This window comes from Oncorhynchus nerka, linkage group LG5 (genome assembly GCF_034236695.1).
Source record: "Oncorhynchus nerka isolate Pitt River linkage group LG5, Oner_Uvic_2.0, whole genome shotgun sequence".
Taxonomy (NCBI): domain Eukaryota; kingdom Metazoa; phylum Chordata; class Actinopteri; order Salmoniformes; family Salmonidae; genus Oncorhynchus; species Oncorhynchus nerka.
The window spans coordinates 7,339,582-7,357,519 of record NC_088400.1 but is presented as its reverse complement, the minus strand read 5'-3'; the positions used below and the strand labels follow the sequence as shown (position 1 = coordinate 7,357,519).

General features: G+C 38.4%; 1 protein-coding gene across 2 annotated transcripts in view; it reads left to right on the top strand.

The window, feature by feature from the left end:
• The window catches only part of LOC115122182 (protocadherin-11 X-linked-like), a 357,525-nt gene that overhangs the window by 44,356 nt on the left and 295,231 nt on the right, over nt 1–17,938 (top strand). For both annotated transcript variants that reach the window (XM_065018304.1, XM_065018305.1), the window contains exon 3: nt 15,385–17,871. In XM_065018304.1, coding sequence (XP_064874376.1) covers nt 15,385–17,871 — 2,487 coding nt within the window. The remainder of the gene's footprint in view (nt 1–15,384; nt 17,872–17,938) is intronic.

Here is a 17,938-nt window from a genome sequence, read left to right as displayed (position 1 = left end):
GAACTCATCTTCTATTAGAACTCATCTTCTACAGAACTCATCTTCTACTAGAACTCATCTTCTACTAGAACTCATCTTCTACAGAACTCATCTTCTATTAGAACTCATCTTCTACTAGAACTCATCTTCTACAGAACTCATCTTCTATTAGAACTCATCTTCTACAGAACTCATCTTCTACAGAACTCATCTTCTACAGAACTCATCTTCTACTAGAACTCATCTTCTACTAGAACTCATCTTCTACTAGAACTCATCTTCTACTAGAACTCATCTTCTACAGAACTCATCTTCTATTAGAACTCATCTTCTACTAGAACTCATCTTCTACAGAACTCATCTTCTATTAGAACTCATCTTCTACAGAACTCATCTTCTACAGAACTCATCTTCTACAGAACTCATCTTCTACTAGAACTCATCTTCTACTAGAACTCATCTTCTACAGAACTCATCTTCTATTAGAACTCATCTTCTACAGAACTCATCTTCTATTAGAACTCATCTTCTATTAGAACTCATCTTCTACAGAACTCATCTTCTACTAGAACTCATCTTCTATTAGAACTCATCTTCTACAGAACTCATCTTCTACTAGAACTCATCTTCTACAGAACTCCTCTTCTACAGAACTGATCTTCTACTAGAACTCATCTTCTATTAGAACTCATCTTCTACAGAACTCATCTTCTATTAGAACTCATCTTCTACAGAACTCATCTTCTATTAGAACTCATCTTCTACAGAACTCATCTTCTACTAGAACTCATCTTCTACAGAACTCATCTTCTACAGAACTCATCTTCTACTAGAACTCATCTTCTATTAGAACTCATCATCTACAGAACTCATTTTCTACTAGAACTCATCTTCTACAGAACTCATCTTCTATTAGAACTCATCTTCTACAGAACTCATCTTCTACTAGAACTCATCTTCTATTAGAACTCATCTTCTACAGAACTCATCTTCTATTAGAACTCATCTTCTACAGAACTCATCTTCTATTAGAACTCATCTTCTACTAGAACTCATCTTCTATTAGAACTCATCTTCTGCAGAACTCATCTTCTACTAGAACTCATCTTCTAAAGAACTCCTCTTCTACAGAACTGATCTTCTACTAGAACTCATGTTCTAAAGAACTCCTCTTCTACAGAACTGATCTTCTATTAGAACTCATCTTCTATTAGAACTCATCTTCTATTAGAACTCATCTTCCACTAGAACTCATCTTCTACAGAACTCATCTTCTACTAGAACTCATCTTCTATAGACCCTCATCTTCTACTAGAACTCATCTTCTACAGAACTCATCTTCTACAGAACTCATCTTCTATTAGAACTCATCTTCTATTAGAACTCATCTTCTACTAGAACTCATCTTCTACAGAACTCATCTTCTACTAGAACTCATCTTCTACAGAACTCATTTTCCACTAGAACTCATCTTCTATTAGAACTCATCTTCTATTAGAACTCATCTTCCACTAGAACTCATCTTCTACAGATCTCATCTTCTACTAGATCTCATCTTCTATTAGAACTCATCTTCTATTAGAACTCATCTTCTACAGAACTCATCTTCTACAGAACTCATCTTCTACTAGAACTCATCTTCTATTAGAACTCATCTTCTATTAGAACTCATCTTCTATTAGAACTCATCTTCTACAGAACTCATCTTCTACAGATCTCATCTTCTACTAGAACTCATCTTCTATTAGAACTCATCTTCTATTAGAACTCATCTTCTACAGAACTCATCTTCTACAGAACTCATCTTCTACTAGAACTCATCTTCTACTAGAACTCATCTTCTACAGAACTCATCTTCTACAGAACTCATCTTCCACTAGAACTCATCTTCTATTGGAACTCATCTTCCATTAGAACTCATCTTCCACTAGAACTCATCTTCTACAGAACTCATCTTCTACTAGAACTCATCTTCTACTAGAACTCATGTTCTATTAGAACTAATCTTCTATTAGAACTCATCTTCTACAGAACTCATCTTCTATTAGAACTCATCTTCTACAGAACTCATCTTCTACAGAACTCATCTTCTACTAGAACTCATCTTCTACAGAACTCATCTTCTACAGAACTCATCTTCTACTAGAACTCATCTTCTACTAGAACTCATCTTCTACAGAACTCATCTTCTATTAGAACTCATCTTCTACAGAACTCATCTTCTATTAGAACTCATCTTCTATTAGAACTCATCTTCTACAGAACTCATCTTCTACTAGAACTCATCTTCTATTAGAACTCATCTTCTACAGAACTCATCTTCTACTAGAACTCATCTTCTACAGAACTCCTCTTCTACAGAACTGATCTTCTACTAGAACTCATCTTCTATTAGAACTCATCTTCTACAGAACTCATCTTCTATTAGAACTCATCTTCTACAGAACTCATCTTCTATTAGAACTCATCTTCTACAGAACTCATCTTCTACTAGAACTCATCTTCTACAGAACTCATCTTCTACAGAACTCATCTTCTACTAGAACTCATCTTCTATTAGAACTCATCATCTACAGAACTCATTTTCTACTAGAACTCATCTTCTACAGAACTCATCTTCTATTAGAACTCATCTTCTACAGAACTCATCTTCTACTAGAACTCATCTTCTATTAGAACTCATCTTCTACAGAACTCATCTTCTATTAGAACTCATCTTCTACAGAACTCATCTTCTATTAGAACTCATCTTCTACTAGAACTCATCTTCTATTAGAACTCATCTTCTGCAGAACTCATCTTCTACTAGAACTCATCTTCTAAAGAACTCCTCTTCTACAGAACTGATCTTCTACTAGAACTCATGTTCTAAAGAACTCCTCTTCTACAGAACTGATCTTCTATTAGAACTCATCTTCTATTAGAACTCATCTTCTATTAGAACTCATCTTCCACTAGAACTCATCTTCTACAGAACTCATCTTCTACTAGAACTCATCTTCTATAGACCCTCATCTTCTACTAGAACTCATCTTCTACAGAACTCATCTTCTACAGAACTCATCTTCTATTAGAACTCATCTTCTATTAGAACTCATCTTCTACTAGAACTCATCTTCTACAGAACTCATCTTCTACTAGAACTCATCTTCTACAGAACTCATTTTCCACTAGAACTCATCTTCTATTAGAACTCATCTTCTATTAGAACTCATCTTCCACTAGAACTCATCTTCTACAGATCTCATCTTCTACTAGATCTCATCTTCTATTAGAACTCATCTTCTATTAGAACTCATCTTCTACAGAACTCATCTTCTACAGAACTCATCTTCTACTAGAACTCATCTTCTATTAGAACTCATCTTCTATTAGAACTCATCTTCTATTAGAACTCATCTTCTACAGAACTCATCTTCTACAGATCTCATCTTCTACTAGATCTCATCTTCTATTAGAACTCATCTTCTATTAGAACTCATCTTCTACAGAACTCATCTTCTACAGATATCATCTTCTACTAGAACTCATCTTCTATTAGAACTCATCTTCTATTAGAACTCATCTTCTACAGAACTCATCTTCTACAGAACTCATCTTCTACTAGAACTCATCTTCTACTAGAACTCATCTTCTACAGAACTCATCTTCTACAGAACTCATCTTCCACTAGAACTCATCTTCTATTGGAACTCATCTTCCATTAGAACTCATCTTCCACTAGAACTCATCTTCTACAGAACTCATCTTCTACTAGAACTCATCTTCTACTAGAACTCATGTTCTATTAGAACTAATCTTCTATTAGAACTCATCTTCTACAGAACTCATCTTCTATTAGAACTCATCTTCTACAGAACTCATCTTCTACAGAACTCATCTTCTACTAGAACTCATCTTCTACTAGAACTAATCTTCTACTAGAACGCATCTTCTACGGAACTCATCTTCTATTAGAACTCATCTTCTACTAGAACGCAGCTTCTACTAGAACTCATCTTCTACTAGAACTCATCTTCTATTAGAACTCATCTTCTATTAGAACTCATCTTCTATTAGAACTCATCTTCTACTAGAACTCGTCTTCTACTAGAACTCATCTTCTACTAGAACTCATCTTCTACTAGAACTCATCTTCTATTAGAACTCATCTTCTACTAGAACTCGTCTTCTACTAGAACTCATCTTCTATTAGAACTCATCTTCTACTAGAACTCGTCTTCTACTAGAACTCATCTTCTATTAGAACTCATCTTCTACTAGAACTCATCTTCTACAGAACTCATCTTCTACAGAACTCATCTTCCACTAGAACTCATCTTCTATTGGAACTCATCTTCCATTAGAACTCATCTTCCACTAGAACTCATCTTCTACAGAACTCATCTTCTACTAGAACTCATCTTCTATTAGAACTCATCTTCTACTAGAACTCGTCTTCTACTAGAACTCATCTTCTATTAGAACTCATCTTCTATTAGAACTCATCTTCTATTAGAACTCATCTTCTACTAGAACTCGTCTTCTACTAGAACTCATCTTCTATTAGAACTCATCTTCTACTAGAACTCGTCTTCTACTAGAACTCATCTTCTACTAGAACTCATCTGCTACTAGAACTCATCTTCTATTACAACTCATCTTCTACTAGAACTCATCTTCTACTAGAACTCATCTTCTATTAGAACTCATCTTCTGCAGAACTCATCTTCTACTAGAACTCATCTTCTGCAGAACTCCTCTTCTACAGAACTGATCTTCTACTAGAACTCATCTTCTACAGAACTCATTTTCTACTAGAACTCATCTTCTATAGAACTCATCTTCTACTAGAACTCATCTTCTATTAGAACTCATCTTCTATTAGAACTCATCTTCTATTAGAACTCATCTTCCACTAGAACTCATCTTCTACTAGAACTCATCTTCTACAGATCTCATCTTCTACTAGATCTCATCTTCTACTAGAACTCATCTTCTATTAGAACTCATCTTCTATCAGAACTCATCTTCTACAGAACTCATCTTCTACAGAACTCATCTTCTACTAGAACTCATCTTCTACTAGAACTCATCTTCTACAGAACTCATCTTCTACAGAACTCATCTTCCACTAGAACTCATCTTCTATTGGAACTCATCTTCCATTAGAACTCATCTTCTACTAGAACTCATCTTCTACTAGAACTCATCTTCTACTAGAACTCATCTTCTACTAGAACTCATCTTCTACTAGAACTCATCTTCTACAGAACTCATCTTCTATTAGAACTCATCTTCTACTAGAACTCATCTTCTACAGAACTCATCTTCTATTAGAACTCATCTTCTACAGAACTCATCTTCTACAGAACTCATCTTCTACAGAACTCATCTTCTACTAGAACTCATCTTCTACTAGAACTCATCTTCTACAGAACTCATCTTCTATTAGAACTCATCTTCTACAGAACTCATCTTCTATTAGAACTCATCTTCTATTAGAACTCATCTTCTACAGAACTCATCTTCTACTAGAACTCATCTTCTATTAGAACTCATCTTCTACAGAACTCATCTTCTACTAGAACTCATCTTCTACAGAACTCCTCTTCTACAGAACTGATCTTCTACTAGAACTCATCTTCTATTAGAACTCATCTTCTACAGAACTCATCTTCTATTAGAACTCATCTTCTACAGAACTCATCTTCTATTAGAACTCATCTTCTACAGAACTCATCTTCTACTAGAACTCATCTTCTACAGAACTCATCTTCTACAGAACTCATCTTCTACTAGAACTCATCTTCTATTAGAACTCATCATCTACAGAACTCATTTTCTACTAGAACTCATCTTCTACAGAACTCATCTTCTATTAGAACTCATCTTCTACAGAACTCATCTTCTACTAGAACTCATCTTCTATTAGAACTCATCTTCTACAGAACTCATCTTCTATTAGAACTCATCTTCTACAGAACTCATCTTCTATTAGAACTCATCTTCTACTAGAACTCATCTTCTATTAGAACTCATCTTCTGCAGAACTCATCTTCTACTAGAACTCATCTTCTAAAGAACTCCTCTTCTACAGAACTGATCTTCTACTAGAACTCATCTTCTACAGAACTCATCTTCTATTAGAACTCATCTTCTATTAGAACTCATCTTCTATTAGAACTCATCTTCCACTAGAACTCATCTTCTACAGAACTCATCTTCTACTAGAACTCATCTTCTATAGACCCTCATCTTCTACTAGAACTCATCTTCTACAGAACTCATCTTCTACAGAACTCATCTTCTATTAGAACTCATCTTCTATTAGAACTCATCTTCTACTAGAACTCATCTTCTACAGAACTCATCTTCTACTAGAACTCATCTTCTACAGAACTCATTTTCCACTAGAACTCATCTTCTATTAGAACTCATCTTCTATTAGAACTCATCTTCCACTAGAACTCATCTTCTACAGATCTCATCTTCTACTAGATCTCATCTTCTATTAGAACTCATCTTCTATTAGAACTCATCTTCTACAGAACTCATCTTCTACAGAACTCATCTTCTACTAGAACTCATCTTCTATTAGAACTCATCTTCTATTAGAACTCATCTTCTATTAGAACTCATCTTCTACAGAACTCATCTTCTACAGATCTCATCTTCTACTAGATCTCATCTTCTATTAGAACTCATCTTCTATTAGAACTCATCTTCTACAGAACTCATCTTCTACAGATCTCATCTTCTACTAGAACTCATCTTCTATTAGAACTCATCTTCTATTAGAACTCATCTTCTACAGAACTCATCTTCTACAGAACTCATCTTCTACTAGAACTCATCTTCTACTAGAACTCATCTTCTACAGAACTCATCTTCTACAGAACTCATCTTCCACTAGAACTCATCTTCTATTGGAACTCATCTTCCATTAGAACTCATCTTCCACTAGAACTCATCTTCTACAGAACTCATCTTCTACTAGAACTCATCTTCTACTAGAACTCATGTTCTATTAGAACTAATCTTCTATTAGAACTCATCTTCTACAGAACTCATCTTCTATTAGAACTCATCTTCTACAGAACTCATCTTCTACAGAACTCATCTTCTACTAGAACTCATCTTCTACTAGAACTAATCTTCTACTAGAACGCATCTTCTACGGAACTCATCTTCTATTAGAACTCATCTTCTACTAGAACGCAGCTTCTACTAGAACTCATCTTCTACTAGAACTCATCTTCTATTAGAACTCATCTTCTATTAGAACTCATCTTCTATTAGAACTCATCTTCTACTAGAACTCGTCTTCTACTAGAACTCATCTTCTACTAGAACTCATCTTCTACTAGAACTCATCTTCTATTAGAACTCATCTTCTACTAGAACTCGTCTTCTACTAGAACTCATCTTCTATTAGAACTCATCTTCTACTAGAACTCGTCTTCTACTAGAACTCATCTTCTATTAGAACTCATCTTCTACTAGAACTCATCTTCTACAGAACTCATCTTCTACAGAACTCATCTTCCACTAGAACTCATCTTCTATTGGAACTCATCTTCCATTAGAACTCATCTTCCACTAGAACTCATCTTCTACTAGAACTCGTCTTCTACTAGAACTCATCTTCTACTAGAACTCATCTGCTACTAGAACTCATCTTCTATTACAACTCATCTTCTACTAGAACTCATCTTCTACTAGAACTCATCTTCTATTAGAACTCATCTTCTGCAGAACTCATCTTCTACTAGAACTCATCTTCTGCAGAACTCCTCTTCTACAGAACTGATCTTCTACTAGAACTCATCTTCTACAGAACTCATTTTCTACTAGAACTCATCTTCTATAGAACTCATCTTCTACTAGAACTCATCTTCTATTAGAACTCATCTTCTATTAGAACTCATCTTCTATTAGAACTCATCTTCCACTAGAACTCATCTTCTACTAGAACTCATCTTCTACAGATCTCATCTTCTACTAGATCTCATCTTCTACTAGAACTCATCTTCTATTAGAACTCATCTTCTATCAGAACTCATCTTCTACAGAACTCATCTTCTACAGAACTCATCTTCTACTAGAACTCATCTTCTACTAGAACTCATCTTCTACAGAACTCATCTTCTACAGAACTCATCTTCCACTAGAACTCATCTTCTATTGGAACTCATCTTCCATTAGAACTCATCTTCCACTAGAACTCATCTTCTACAGAACTCATCTTCTACTAGAACTCATCTTCTATTAGAACTCATCTTCTACTAGAACTCGTCTTCTACTAGAACTCATCTTCTATTAGAACTCATCTTCTATTAGAACTCATCTTCTATTAGAACTCATCTTCTACTAGAACTCGTCTTCTACTAGAACTCATCTTCTATTAGAACTCATCTTCTACTAGAACTCGTCTTCTACTAGAACTCATCTTCTACTAGAACTCATCTGCTACTAGAACTCATCTTCTATTACAACTCATCTTCTACTAGAACTCATCTTCTACTAGAACTCATCTTCTATTAGAACTCATCTTCTGCAGAACTCATCTTCTACTAGAACTCATCTTCTGCAGAACTCCTCTTCTACAGAACTGATCTTCTACTAGAACTCATCTTCTACAGAACTCATTTTCTACTAGAACTCATCTTCTATAGAACTCATCTTCTACTAGAACTCATCTTCTATTAGAACTCATCTTCTATTAGAACTCATCTTCTATTAGAACTCATCTTCCACTAGAACTCATCTTCTACTAGAACTCATCTTCTACAGATCTCATCTTCTACTAGATCTCATCTTCTACTAGAACTCATCTTCTATTAGAACTCATCTTCTATCAGAACTCATCTTCTACAGAACTCATCTTCTACAGAACTCATCTTCTACTAGAACTCATCTTCTACTAGAACTCATCTTCTACAGAACTCATCTTCTACAGAACTCATCTTCCACTAGAACTCATCTTCTATTGGAACTCATCTTCCATTAGAACTCATCTTCCACTAGAACTCATCTTCTACAGAACTCATCTTCTACTAGAACTCATCTTCTACTAGAACTCATCTTCTACAGAACTCATCTTCTAATAGAACTCATCTTCTACAGAACTCATCTTCTACAGACCTCATCTTCCACTAGAACTCATCTTCTATTAGAACTAATCTTCTATTAGAACTCATCTTCCACTAGAACTCATCTTCTACAGATATCATCTTCTACTAGATCTCATCTTCTACTAGAACTCATCTTCTATTAGAACTCATCTTCTATCAGAACTCATCTTCTACAGAACTCATCTTCTACTAGAACTCATCTTCTACTAGAACTCATCTTCTACAGAACTCATCTTCTACAGAACTCATCTTCCACTAGAACTCATCTTCTATTGGAACTCATCTTCCATTAGAACTCATCTTCCACTAGAACTCATCTTCTACAGAACTCATCTTCTACTAGAACTCATCTTCTACTAGAACTCATCTTCTATTAGAACTAATCTTCTATTAGAACTCATCTTCTACAGAACTCATCTTCTATTAGAACTCATCTTCTACTAGAACTAATCTTCTACTAGAACTCATCTTCTACGGAACTCATCTTCTATTAGAAATCATCTTCTACTAGAACGCAGCTTCTACTAGAACTCATCTTCTACTAGAACTCATCTTCTATTAGAACTCATCTTCTATTAGAACTCATCTTCTACTAGAACTCATCTTCTACAGAACTCATCTTCTATTAGAACTCATCTTCTACAGAACTCATCTTCTACTAGAACTCATCTTCTATTAGAACTCATCTTCTACAGAACTCATCTTCTACTAGAACTCATCTTCTACAGAACTCATCTTCTATTAGAACTCATCTTCTACAGAACTCATCTTCTATTAGAACTCATCTTCTACTAGAACTCATCTTCTATTAGAACTCATCTTCTGCAGAACTCATCTTCTACTAGAACTCATCTTCTAAAGAACTCCTCTTCTACAGAACTGATCTTCTACTAGAACTCATCTTCTACAGAACTAATTTTCTACTAGAACTCATCTTCTATAGAACTCATCTTCTACTAGAACTCATCTTCTACAGAACTCATCTTCTATTAGAACTCATCTTCTATTAGAACTCATATTCTATTAGAACTCATCTTCCACTAGAACTCATCTTCTACTAGAACTAATCTTCCACTAGAACTCATCTTCTACAGAACTCATCTTCTATTAGAACTCATCTTCTACAGAACTCATCTTCTACTAGAACTCATCTTCTATTAGAACTCATCTTTTACAGAACTCATCTTCTACTAGAACTCATCATCTATTAGAACTCATCTTCTACTAGAACTCATCTTCTACAGAACTCATCTTCTACTAGAACTCATCTTCTCCAGAACTCATCTTCTACTAGAACTCATCTTCTACAGAACTCATCTTCTATTAGAACTCATCTTCTACAGAACTCATCTTCTACTAGAACTCATCTTCTATAGAACTCATCTTCTACTAGAACTCATCTTCTACAGAACTCATCTTCTATTAGAACTCATCTTCTATTAGAACTCATCTTCTATTAGAACTCATCTTCTACTAGAACTCATCTTCTTCAGAACTCATCTTCTAATAGAACTCATCTTCTACAGAACTCATCTTCTACAGACCTCATCTTCCACTAGAACTCATCTTCTATTAGAACTCATCTTCTACAGAACTCATCTTCTACTAGAACTCATCTTCTACTAGAACTCATCTTCTATTAGAACTCATCTTCCACTAGAACTCATATTCTATTAGAACTCATCTTCTATTAGAACTCATCTTCTATTAGAACTCATCTTCTACAGAACTCATCTTCTACTAGAACTCATCTTCTATAGAACTCATCTTCTACTAGAACTCATCTTCTACAGAACTCATCTTCTATTAGAACTCATCTTCTATTAGAACTCATCTTCTATTAGAACTCATCTTCTACTAGAACTCATCTTCTACAGAACTCATCTTCTACAGAACTCATCTTCTATTAGAACTCATCTTCTAATAGAACTCATCTTCTACAGAACTCATCTTCTACAGACCTCATCTTCCACTAGAACTCATCTTCTATTAGAACTCATCTTCTATTAGAACTCATCTTCCACTAGAACTCATCTTCTACAGATCTCATCTTCTACTAGAACTCATCTTCTATTAGAACTCATCTTCTATTAGAACTCATCTTCTACAGAACTCATCTTCTACAGAACTCATCTTCTACTAGAACTCATCTTCTACTAGAACTCATCTTCTACAGAACTCATCTTCTACAGAACTCATCTTCCACTAGAACTCATCTTCTATTGGAACTCATCTTCCATTAGAACTCATCTTCCACTAGAACTCATCTTCTACAGAACTCATCTTCTACTAGAACTCATCTTCTACTAGAACTCATCTTCTATTAGAACTAATCTTCTATTAGAACTCATCTTCTACAGAACTCATCTTCTATTAGAACTCATCTTCTACAGAACTCATCTTCTACAGAACTCATCTTCTACTAGAACTCATCTTCTACTAGAACTAATCTTCTACTAGAACTCATCTTCTACGGAACTCATCTTCTATTAGAAATCATCTTCTACTAGAACGCAGCTTCTACTAGAACTCATCTTCTACTAGAACTCATCTTCTATTAGAACTCATCTTCTATTAGAACTCGTCTTCTACTAGAACTCATCTTCTATTAGAACTCATCTTCTACAGAACTCATCTTCTACAGAACTCATCTTCTATTAGAACTAATCTTCTACTAGAACTCATCTTCTATTAGAACTCATCTTCTACTAGAACTCATCTTCTACTAGAACTCGTCTTCTACTAGAACTCGTCTTCTACTAGAACTCATCTGCTACTAGAACTCATCTTCTATTACAACTCATCTTCTACTAGAACTCATCTTCTACAGAACTCATCTTCTACTAGAACTCATCTTCTACTAGAACTCATCTTCTACTAGAACTCATCTTCTATTAGAACACATCTTCTACTAGAACTCATCTTCCACTAGAACTCATCATCTACGGTCCTTATCTTCTACTAGAACTCATCATCTACTAGAACTCATCCTCTACAGAACTCATCTTCTATTAGAACTCATCTTCTACTAGAACTCATCTTCTACGGAACTCATCTTCTACTAGAACTCATCTTCTACTAGAACGCAGCTTCTACTAGAACTCATCTTCTATAGAACTCATCTTCTACTAGAACTCATCTTCTATTAGAACTCATCTTCTATTAGAACTCATCTTCTACTAGAACTCATCTTCTACTAGAACTCATCTTCTACTAGAACTCATCTTCTACTAGAACTCATCTTCTACTAGAACTCATCTTCTATTAGAACTCATCTTCTACTAGAACTCATCATCTACTAGAACTCATCGTCTACAGAACTCATCTTCTATTAGAACTCATCTTCTACTAGAACTCATCCTCTATGGTCCTCATCTTCTACTAGAACACATCTTCTACAGAACTCATCTTCTACTAGAACTCATCTTTTACTCGAACTCATCTTCTATTAGAACTCATCTTCTACTAGAACTCATCTTCTACTAGATCTCATCTTCTACTAGAACACATGTTCTACTCGAGCACATCTTCTACTAGAACTTATCTTCTACTAGAACTCATCTTCTACAGAACTCATTTTCTACAGAACTCATCTTCTATTAGAGCGCATCTCCTACAGAACTCATCTTCTACAGAACTCATTTTCTACAGAACTCATCTCCTACAGAACTCATCTTCTACAGAACTCATCTTCTATTAGAACTCATCTTCTACTAGAACTCATCTTCTATTAGAACTCATCTTCTACAGAACTCATCTTCTACTAGAACTCATCTTCTACTAGAACTCATCTTCTCAGAACTCATCTTCTACTAGAACTCATCTTCTACTAGAACTCATCTTCTACTAGAACTCATCTTCTTTTAGAACTCATCTTCTACTAGAACTCATATTCTACTAGAACTCATCTTCCACTAGAACTCATCTTCCACTAGAACTCATCTTCCACTAGAACTCATCTTCCACTAGAACTCATATTCTACTAGAACTTATCTACTATTAGAACTCATCTTCCACTAGAACTCATATTCTACTAGAACTCATCTACTATTAGAACTCATCTTCCACTAGAACTCATCTTCCCCTAGAACTCATTTTCCACTAGAACTCATCTTCTACTAGAACTCATCTTCTACTAGAACTCATCTACTATTAGAACTCATCTGCTACTAGAACTCATCTTCCACTAGAACTCATCTTCCACTAGAACTCATCTTCCACTAGAACTCATTGTTACTGGATGGTCATTGTTAATGGATGGTCATTGTTACTGGATGGTCATTGTTACTGGATGGTCATTGTTACTGGATGGTCATTGTTCTTGCGCTCGAGTCTTTCGTTGAGTTATGTCTCAGACTGTAGAAAGAATAGATGTATGTCAAGTCTCGATAAAGTGACCCTCCTCATTCAGGCAGTGCTGCTTTGGTTTCTGGAGGGACTTCTGTCACTTGGCAGTGGTTCAGACTGGTGACAACATTCACAGCAAGTGAACCCTCAGCACCAACAACAACCATGTACAACATGTCTATGCTGCAGCTACCATGCATAGTACTGGCCTTCCGCCCACTGCCATGGTCCTTACTATATTGTTACAGGACGGATACTGGTTCTAAATCTACTGGGTTGTCAAGAGAACACATTTGTTCTAAATTGTACCGTTCACAGTCAGAATGTATGTATCTTCATCTCGTTTCATTGCTGTGCCTAGACAGAGTAATCTCTTACAACATTATGTGCAGCATGAAGCTTATCTCTTTAAAGACGATGCTTTTCCTGTTTTAGCATGAAACTGCTTCTGACTGAAAGACCTTCAAAGACCCTCTTTGTTTCTTAAAATGCATGTGTCTCATTTAGGTTCTTAGATTTCTCTCTCCCCCTTTCCCTCTACCTCTCCCTATCCCTCTCCACCTCCCTCTCCACCTCCCTCTCCACCTCCACCTCCCTCTCCACCTCCCTATCCCCCTCCACCTCCCTCTCCACTTCCCTCTCTCCCTCTCTCTCCCCTCTCCCTCTCCACCTCTCTCTCCCTCTCCCTCTCCACCTCCCTCTCCCTCTCCACCTCCCTCTCCCTCTCCACCTCTCTCACTCTCCACCTCCCTCTCCCTCTCCACCTCCCTCTCCACCTCTATGTCCCTCTCCACCTCCCTCTCCCTCTCCACCTCCCTCTCTCCCTCTCTCTCTCCTTCTCCCTCTCCACCTCCCTCTCCACCTCCCTCTCTCCACCTCTCTCTCCCTCTCTCTCTCCCTCTCCCTCTCCACCTCCCTCTCTCCACCTCTCTCTCCCTCTCCACCTCCCTCTCCACCTCCCTCTCCCTCTCCGTCTCTAAATCAAAACGATTGCAAATATTCCAGGACCCATCTTTACCACATAGCTGATCTGTAATCATAAATAATAGTGCTACATTTTTTTGGGGGGGGGGAGGCAATTACTTTGAACAGTCAGAGTCAGTTTCTCATGGGGATTACATGCATTTGTTTTCATTTTCATGAGGCTTTACTATGGCCTACTGGTTTAGCACCCCTTGGGTGAAAGTCTGTTTAATGTGGAGTCTCTCTGTCCCTTCTAATACATAAAGCTTATCTCTGTGGCTTCACTTTCAACTGTCTCTCTCACATATGAACTTGACATTTTGTGAGCTGTCTCCTCTATTCCAAAGTAGACGCAAGATAGTAAAAGATCAAATTGAATCAAATTTGTGTCAAAGCAGTTCCACTGCGGAAGGCAGGGGGGCTAAAACATTATACGATATGTGCAGATTCCGTCTGTCAGTTTCCTGTTTATAACATAAAGAAGAGCTAAACGTTTTGGGTTATGGATATAACGGTGTACCTCGCTCTCAGCATCAACAACCGTATTTCGGTAATAAGTGGATCTTTTCCTCTGGATTTAATCTTCAAGCAAATATTTTCGAGAACATTATAGAACTTTCACAACAGTGTTTTTCTGCAATGAGAACAAACATCCTGTTGAAGCTAAAAACAAACTACATTTTGTTTGTGTTAATTCTGGACAATGAAACCAGCTGTGTGAGTCTAGTGACAGTTTACAGGACAACTTGTAGACAATAGCACTGTATAACATGTCATATAAGATAGTAATGTTTCAGGTGAAATGCATGTGAAATGACCAGAATTCAGGCTGTGAATGCATACGTCCCCACACTGATGAATAACAAAGCAATGAGTAGCTGCAGGATATACGGATATACAGCGCAGTAGTTTCCTCTAGTCCAGGAACACATGACTAAAACTAATTATCTGTGTTTTCATTGTCCTCCTGTCTCTACAGAGTGTGAGTGAGTTTGGCCTGGACATCATCGAGACCCCAGAGGGAGACAGATGGCCTCAGCTGATCGTCCAGCAGAGCCTGGACCGCGAGCAGAAGGACACCTTCGTCATGAAGATCAAGGTGGAGGACGGAGGAACGCCACCCAAGTCCAGCACGGCCATCCTCCAGGTTACCATCTCCGACGTCAACGACAATCGACCGGTCTTCAAGGACAGTGAGGTGGAGGTGAACATCCCCGAGAACGCCCCCATAGGAACCTCCGTCACCCAACTCCACGCCACAGACGCAGACCTCGGCTCCAACGCCCAGATCCACTTCTCCTTCTCGAATCAGATCTCCTCATCCACCAAGAGGCATTTTTCCATCGACAGCACCACCGGGCTGATCACTGTCAAGCAGCCCTTAGACCGGGAGACCACTCCAGTCCACAAACTCATTGTCCTGGCCAGCGACGGCAGCTCCACCCCCTCCAGAGCTGCTGTTATCGTCAACGTAATGGACATTAATGACAACGTTCCGTCCATAGACACTCGGTACATAATGAACCTTGTAAATGGAACGGTTCTACTGTCGGAGAACGCACCTCTCAATACAAAAATAGCCCTAATTACAGTGACGGACAAGGACTCTGATCTGAACGGAAAAGTGACTTGTTATACTGACCACGATGTTCCTTTCAGGTTAAAGCCCGTCTTTAATGACCAGTTCCTGCTGGAGACTGCGGCCCCCCTAGATTACGAAACAACCAGGGAATATGCAATTAAGATAGTAGCGTCGGATTCTGGGAAGCCTCCTTTGAACACTTCAGCGATGGTTTTAATTAAAATTAAGGATGAGAATGACAACGCTCCCATCTTCCCTCAGCCTGAGATTCAGCTGTCCATACCAGAGAACAATGATCCATCCACGCAGCTCATAAAGATCAGTGCCATGGATGCCGACAGCGGACATAATGCAGAGATTATTTATTCTCTTGGCCCTGACGCTCCTGATGGGTTTAACATAGATAGACGGTCAGGTATCCTCTCCGTTGGAAAACGCCTGGACAGAGAGAAGCAGGAGAAGTATTCATTCACTGTCATGGCGAGGGACAATGGGTCTACTTCCCTGCAGAGCAATGTCACAGTGAGGTTAATAGTGCAGGACCTCAACGACAACAGTCCAGCTTTCACCCATCCTGAGTATAACTTCTACGTGCCTGAGAACCTGCCTCTGTACGGGACCGTGGGTCTGATCACCGTCACAGATTCAGACGCAGGTGACAACTCCGTCATAACACTGTCCATCCTGAACGGGAAAGACAATTTCATTATTGATCCCCAGACTGGTGTGATCAAACCCAACATCACGTTTGATAGAGAGCAGCAGAGCTCATACACTTTTATGGTGAAGGCTATAGACGGAGGGCAACCACCCAGCACTTCATACGCCAAGGTCACCATAAACGTTGTGGATGTCAATGACAATCGACCCGTTTTTGTTATCCCCTCGTCCAACTACTCTTACGATCTGGTCCAGTCTACCACCAGCCCTGGGTCTGTGGTCACCAGAGTGTTCGCTATAGACAATGACACTGGCATGAATGCTGAGCTGCAGTACAGTTTCATTGGGGGATCACCAAGAGGGCTGTTTTCCATAGACAAAACAACTGGTAATATAACTCTGCAGGAGAAGATAGTCTCAGCCGATCAGGGTTTACACAGGCTAGTGGTGAAAGTCAAAGACCTGGGCCAGCCAGAGTCCTTACACGCAATCGCCCTCATTCACCTGTTCATTAACGAGACTGTATCCAACGCTACGTTCATTCTAGAGCAGCTACGTAAGAGCTTGGAGACTCCATTGGACCGTAACGTGGGAGACAGTGAGGTCACACCCCAAGCCAACGGATACGTGATTGTTGTCATCGCAATTATAGCTGGGACTATGACAGTTATCTTAGTCATCTTCGTGACGGCCTTGGTGCGCTGCCGTCAGACGCCCAGGCACAAAGTGGTGCAGAAGGGCAAGCAGAGCGGCGAGTGGGTGTCGCCCAACCAGGAGAACCGTCAAATCAAAAAGAAAAAGAAGAAAAAGAAGAGATCCCCTAAGAGCCTCCTCTTGAACTTTGTCAGCATAGAAGAATCCAAGCCTGATGATCCCAGCCAGGAGCACATTAATGGAACCCTGGACCTGCCTGTGGAGCTAGATGAGCAGACCATGGGGAAATATAACTGGGCCACTACTCCGACCACCTTCAAACCTGACAGCCCAGACTTAGCCAAGCATTACAAGTCTGCCTCCCCCCAGCCAACCTTCCAAATCAAACCAGAGACCCCGATGGCACCCAATAAACACCACGTGATTCAGGAGCTCCCGCTAGACAACACGTTTGTGGTGGGCTGTGACTCGCACTCCAAGTGCTCCTCCACCAGCTCAGACCCGTACTCGGTCTCAGAGTGCAGCTGTCAAGGGGGATTCAAGACTCCTGGGCAAATCCACACCAGACAGGTAATTCATAACTTATTTTCTAAAGCCATCTACTGTTTCCACTCCCACTCCCCCGTACCACTGTCCC